Genomic DNA, 6,560 nt, shown 5'->3' with positions numbered 1-6,560 from the left:
AAGCTTCTCTAGAGTGAGATTTGTTAATAGAAAGTTGATAGCTTGAGACCAAGAGGACCAAGCTACCCCTTATAGTGAGTTGAGACCAAGAGGACCAAAACAACAAAGGAACATTCGCACTACTAACTCTAGATAATAGGACAAAAATAGAGAGGGAAATTTTAGTTTTTTCTTTGAAATTTAAGGTGCTTTGAACAGATGCTAGAAAGGGGTATTTATATTGAAATTTCAAGATTTTTTTTGAAATATCAGGATGAGTCCTTAGGTAACATGGGACTTGAGAAAAGTAGATTTTATGAGTGAAATCGTTAGGTTCCGGGTCAAAGTGAGTAGGGAGTAAACCGGAGCAAAAAAGGAAGGATATATGGAGATTCTGGTCCAAGCTTGACTTTCATTTCCATAATGAGCTTTTGAATGTTTAGGTTTTAGCAAGAGTAAGACCATCTTATAGACTCCAAGTTATGCTACTATGGAGTGGGTAGTTTTAATATTTTTGGAGAAACCTCCAATCCAATAACCTCTGCTATCTTTTATATGGCCTACAACACTAGTTTTGTCTGGGCTTCCGCAAGTTGATCCATTAGTATTGAGTTTGAAAAAATTCGGAAGAGGGGGTTTTCAACCAATAAAGATACTAGCTTTGTTGAGAAAATTTACTTTGATAGGAGAGAGAAACAAAGATCTATGCCGAGGGATCTTATTTTCTTTAGGATGCTGTTTGGTTCAAAGAGTTTGATTTTCCATAATCATTTTGTTGTGGGCTAACTATGTTGACCAAGCAGTGATAGGGAAGATAATGGCTTGTGTGATGTTAGAGTGGCAAGAGGTTGGAGGGGCTAACTTGAACAAATGCACGGATGGTCCGGTCAGTTGTGGAGAGAACGTTGAGTCTTGTATTCCAAGAGTTCCAAAGAAGCCAGATATTGCCACTAAACCAAGTAGCATACATCTTCTGCTCGTTGGTCAGATATGTGAGTTTCCACAACAACAACAATTTGAGGGTCTATGTGTGTGGGTGAGATTAACAGTGTTTATGTGGAAATTTAGGTTTCCAACGCCTCTACAATTCTAGACGAGGAAGAGGGTCTGGCAAGTGATGAGGCATGGGTTAAGTAAGATGCAATACACAAAGCAATTTTTTGGTTGGTTTAGAAGGGAATCTATTGATAAACAAAAGCAATAGAGTTGATAGAGGACTCAGATGGTTGTGATTGTTTCCTTCTTCCTCAGCAAGGGAAGGTGGATGAGAGTGCTCTCCAAAGTGAGAGTGACTGTCTTGATTTCTTGGGCTCCAACATCGTTCTTTCTAATTCTCCTCAAACTGTTTGAGTGACCTCCACGATGAAAGGTACCTTTGAGAACGATGTGAGGTTCTGTCCAACAAGAAGGAATGGAGGAAGTAAGCATTATTGTAAAAAAACACTAACGTAAGGTTAGTGAAAGAAGGTATTATAACCTACTTGAATTGTGTGTTTAGAGGAAGAAAGGGAGTTTTGATCCAAAGTGTTCTTTCCTTCTCCTATTTGATTTGAACCCAAAAATAATTTGGGTAAGCTCGAATCCATCTAAGGAGGTTGTTGTTGATTGGACTTAAACGTCCTTAATGAAGGAGGGCCTGATTATTATGGGTATATGGCTCAAAAAAGGTGGTTCCAGGGGTTAAAATGAGGTGAGACCTTAATAGCTTGTTTGGAAGTTTAAAAAAGGAGGGGGAGTAGAGTAAAGGGAGGGAGAGTAATTAAATTATCTTGTTTGGAAGGAAGGAGAAGGAGGGGTTTGGAGAGGCTTCAACTACCTCTAACCCCTCATTTTTAATTTCCTCAAATTGGAGAGATTTGGAGGGAGAGTAGAGTAGATAAATTATTGACCAAATGAATTCCCAATTAACCCTTTTTAAATTAACAAAATTACAAACTGATTATATAAATAATCTTTGATTATTCAAAAAGAAATTATTCAATATTTGACAGGATATTTTCTCCAAGAAAGTAACATTTTACCTAGAAACAAGCAGTAATTAACGAAGTCGTTGTTAATAGTACATAAATTTCAAATTGCTAGAGCTTCTTCAACCTCGTGCTCCAATCTCCTCTGCCTTATCTCCGCCTTCATCTCCCCAAATCTCCGCTGTCAACTCTTAACCGACGATACCAGAACCTTCACGATCGAGACCTTCGTTCCATTCACCTCTCACAAATGCGAATCGTTGTCGCGCTTGGTCGAGACCACGCCATCGGAGCTCCTCTCCTTCTTCCGCGACATGGCGATGATGCGCCGCATGGAGATCGTCATCGACTTGATCTACAAGGCCAAACTGATCAGTGGGTTTTACCACCTATACAACAGCCAAAAGGCCATTGCTGTCAGGATGGAGGTCGCGATCACGAAGAAAGATAGCATTATCATCGCTTATCGCAATCACTGTACTTTCCTCGACCGTGACGGGACACTATTGGAGGTTTTCTCCAAGCTCATGGGCCGCATAAACGGTTGCTCCAAAAGAGAGGATCTATGCATTTTTACAAGAAGGACTCGGGGTTTTACAGTGGACATGGAATCGTCGAAGGTCAGGTTTTGTTAGGTTGTGTATTGGCTTTTGCATAGAAATACAAGAAGGATGGAATAGTTATGTTTGCTTTGTATGGTGACGGTGCTGCCAATTAGGGACAGTTGTTTGAGGCTTTGAATATCTCTGCGCTTTGGGATTTGCCTGCGATTTTGATCTGCGAGAATAATCACTGTAAGGATTTGTGGATTTTAGGTTAAAATTGAATTTGAGATTTTGACTTTATTGGTTTTGTGTGATTTGGATCAGAAAAGAGAATGTTGATTAAAGGGGTAAATTTGTCTATTTAAATCATTTCCTCTCATTTTCATCCTAATTTTTAAAACATCCAAATAAGAGGAAGGGCTAATTACTCTCTTCTCCCTTACTAATTTTAAAAACATCCAAATAAGGTGAAAGATAATCATTCCCCTCTACTTTCCTCCCCACTACTCTCATCTACTCTCCTCCCTCTCTAAACTTCCAAATAGGCCATAAGGTTCTCTCTTTGTCGTGGCTAGAGGGAAAATGCATAAGCAAGAAAGGTTTGAAAGTTAGAAAGTTTGAGATTTCCAAAGAGAGAGATATGAGAAATTTTTGGTGGGTTAGTGCTCTAAAAAGATTTGGATAAGTTGGCTAAAGAGGGAAAAGAAGGAAGTGCTATGGTATTGTCCATAGGGATATGGGATGGGGTTTCTATTTTGATGAAATAAGGTTCAAATGTTGAGGAGGGATTAAGCTCTTTTTGGTGAAGGTGCAATAGCCAAAATAGTCTTTATGGCCATGGGATCAAAAGGCAATGAGCTAAAGGAGGAAGGGACAGGGGTTGGGTATGATGGAGTAATTTGTCTTTTGCAAGGGTGAAGCAAGGGAAGGGGTAAGGAAGAGGGGCATATTAATGTCTTTTGCTATGATGGAGGGACAAAGTTTTTTTTTTTTTGAGAGAGAGAGTTTCAATCTATAGCGTCCACTCCTGATGATAACTCTTTATTATCAGACTAAGACACTAATCAGTTTTGAACCCCAGATCTCTTATTCAACTATCAGAGACTTTATTAGTTGAGTTAACTGGAGGGGACACAGTTGATGTTGGAGGTGTAACTTTTGTGTTAGGAGGGCAAAAAGCTGTACGAGCCTAGTAACCATAGATTTGCTTGGTGAGCTGTCAAGGTCAGATGAGCGGTAATTTGGAGAAATCACAATAGTATTAAGTGTCTGTGGTAGTTGCTAGGATTTTGAGTTAAAAGGAGTCCTAACGTAAATTTCTCTCTCTTTTTTTGTTAATCCTAATGTGATTTAAAAAAATAAAAATCCTACTGTAATTTTCTCTAATATTGTAGTATCTTAATTAAAGAAAATAAAAAATAAAAAAAATTATAATGAGATGTTAATTTATGAAACTTGTAGAATTATGTGTCAAAAGTTTAAAAAGTTAATAAAAAGTCAAAAAATATATATGTGTGTGTTTTATTTTTATGATTTTTATGGGAGATTATTATTTTTAATATCTTATTATTATTATTATTATTATTATTATTATTTTGGTCTGGAAGGTCAAATAGGCAAAGAGACAAAAGATAGCGGTGAACCCCAGCTCGGCCCAGCCCACATCTCTGAAACCCTAGACACAGCTATAAAAACGAAGCACAAATATTGTTAGGGTTCTAGTAGCCTCCTCTTCATTTCAGAGAGAGAGTCAGAGAGAACACACAGAGAAAGAAAATGCCGGCTGGTCATGGTGTTCGTTCTCGGACCCGAGATCTCTTTGCTAGGCCCTTCAGGAAGAAGGGTTACATAGCCCTCACCACCTATCTCAGGACCTTCAAGATCGGTGACTATGTCGATGTCAAGGTTAACGGCGCCATTCACAAGGGTATGCCACATAAGTTCTACCATGGCCGCACTGGTCGTGTCTGGAATGTCACCAAGCGCGCTATTGGAGTCGAGATCAACAAGCAGGTAACCTTCCTTTCTTTTCTCTTTTTGTTTTTTTTTTTCGTATCAGTAATCTTTTTCTTTTTAGCTTGCTGGGTTTTGTAGAAATAGTCCTTTAGATTTCTGGGTTTTGTGGTTTTGTTTGATTTGAAATGTATGATTATAAAATTAAGGCAAGTTTCTTTAGAAATTGTGGTTTATATTTCTGGGTGTTGTGTTGCAGTGCTGTGTTTGATGATTTGCTTGTGTTCTCAATAGGCTTGATTGGTGTAAAATGGTTTTGTAATCTGTCCTTGACTATAGATATTTTGGGTTTTGTGGTTTTGGTTGATTTGAAATTTATATGGCTATCTATCTGGAAGAGATATCACTCTGATTTTCTGCTATTATCTTGTGTAGCTGATGCCCTCGCATACATGTGTTCTTATTGATTTTAGAGCAGTAGGGGCTGTGATTGGTCCAAAATGGTTCTGTTATGATTTTTTATTGTGCTATTATGACCCGATGAAGCTGCTTTGCACTGAAATTTATTTACTGTTGCAGCTTTAAGATTTTCTATTGGAGAACGATTTATCGTACTCCATTTGCCTATGTCAAGATATGGCATTCTAGACAATGCAGCGTACTCACTTAATTTAGGACCCCCAACTTTGAATCTCCAACTTAAGTGGTAGTGGGTCTAACTTCGTTATTGTTTTCTTGCTCCTTCATTTCTCCATTGTGCAATAGATCATTACTAGTCAAATTGCATTCCGGTCACTATGTGACTATTTAAAATGGTTGTTGTTGATTGTAGTCTGGACCATATGTCTAGGGATGTTAGAAGAGTTTCAAATTATATTGGAATGCTTGTATGTGAATGCAGGTGGGTAACAGAATAATCAGGAAGAGGATCCATGTGCGTGTGGAGCATGTCCAGCCCTCAAGGTGCACTGAGGAATTCCGTCAAAGGAAGCTGAAGAATGATCAACTGAAGGCTGAGGCAAAGGCAAAAGGTGAGGTCATTAGCACAAAGAGACAGCCAAAGGGCCCCAAACCAGGTTTCATGGTGGAAGGTGCAACACTGGAAACTGTGACACCCATTCCATATGATGTCGTCAATGATCTTAAGGGTGGTTATTAGGTCATTGCTACTGTTGTTTGGTTGGTTCTTTGTTAGTTTCTTAACTTTGAAAAAGAGTTTTTTGAATTTTTGCATCAGCAGACTCTAGTTTATTTTCATTTGGTCTTAAATACATGGATGGTTCTGTATGCAATATTACAATTTTGGTTGGATGTTGGAATCATATTTCAAATGGTTTTTGAAATGTTCTATTTTCATGGTTTGCTGTTTTGGTGTTAAAGTTTGTCCCGAAGCATAAGGTTGAAAAAGGAGTATTTGCATATTTTGCAGCTTTAGAAGATGTGGTTGAAACCACTCTCTTGGAAATTGTTTCCATGTGCCTCAAATTTCTAGGTTCTGTTTCTTTAGATGATTATAATAGAGAGGGGGGGAGGTAAGTGTGATTTTTTATTTTGTGAATGTATGGCTGGCTACTGTGAAGGTTGAAATTTTCTTAACTATTTCATGGCATGATGGTCATTGTGAAAGGGGAAGTTTTGGGGTCTTTTTGGCTATTCCGTGTTGGGAAAGCATGCTCAAATGAAACTTATTTACATCGGTACTCTACTCCTATGGCAATAGATTGGAGCATGTTACCCCCCGTTAGGACTTTTTAATCCTTACTTTGTATTGTCCAGTTGTATTGTTTGCATTTGTTTTTCTTCTGAAAAATAAGGTGGGCGGAACGGACACTAAAATTTTGGTACTTACACTATTAGAGTATTTGCATGTGGATGTAAAAAAATCTATTTTACTTCTTCAAAACTTACTTTATCTATTTTGCAATTTTATTTTATAACTCATTAACATTATAGTTTCTATTTTTACGTACACATTGAAATAATATAAACTATACCATAAAGTATCATAACAACTCATTTTTCTCTCTTCCTGCATCAAATCCACACCACCAAATAACCATTAGTAAAACCCACATCACCTCAACCAACTCAGCAACACCACCAACTTATTTTTCTC

The 6,560-nt window shown here is 37.9% G+C and overlaps 1 protein-coding gene and 1 pseudogene across 1 annotated transcript; both read left to right on the top strand.

Moving 5' to 3' along the window:
* Window positions 1-796: 796 nt before the first annotated feature.
* LOC142625170 (pyruvate dehydrogenase E1 component subunit alpha, mitochondrial-like) lies at window positions 797-2,766 on the top strand (annotated as a pseudogene).
* Window positions 2,767-4,135: 1,369 nt separating this feature from the next.
* Window positions 4,136-5,787, top strand: LOC142624251 (large ribosomal subunit protein eL21z/eL21y). The gene is made up of 2 exons (XM_075797781.1): window positions 4,136-4,504; window positions 5,346-5,787. Exons 1-2 carry the CDS (start codon window positions 4,268-4,270, stop codon window positions 5,601-5,603), a joined length of 495 nt encoding a protein of 164 aa, XP_075653896.1. The 5' UTR covers window positions 4,136-4,267; the 3' UTR covers window positions 5,604-5,787.
* The last annotated feature ends 773 nt before the right edge of the window (window positions 5,788-6,560 follow it).

This window comes from Castanea sativa, chromosome 2, assembly GCF_040712315.1.
Source record: "Castanea sativa cultivar Marrone di Chiusa Pesio chromosome 2, ASM4071231v1".
In the NCBI taxonomy this organism is placed as follows: Eukaryota; Viridiplantae; Streptophyta; class Magnoliopsida; order Fagales; family Fagaceae; genus Castanea; species Castanea sativa.
Note: the sequence above shows the minus strand (reverse complement) of the source record. Positions and strands in the feature narration are given on the sequence as shown.

What these genes read in the sequence shown, in the direction of transcription:
- LOC142624251 (XM_075797781.1), top strand. Translation starts at nt 4,268, where the DNA reads ATGCCGGCTGGTCATGGTGTTCGTTCTCGGACCCGAGATCTCTTTGCT. An exon ending in GAGTCGAGATCAACAAGCAG is followed by an intron (nt 4,505 to 5,345) that starts GTAACCTTCCTT and finishes ATGTGAATGCAG; the next exon opens with GTGGGTAACAGAATAATCAG.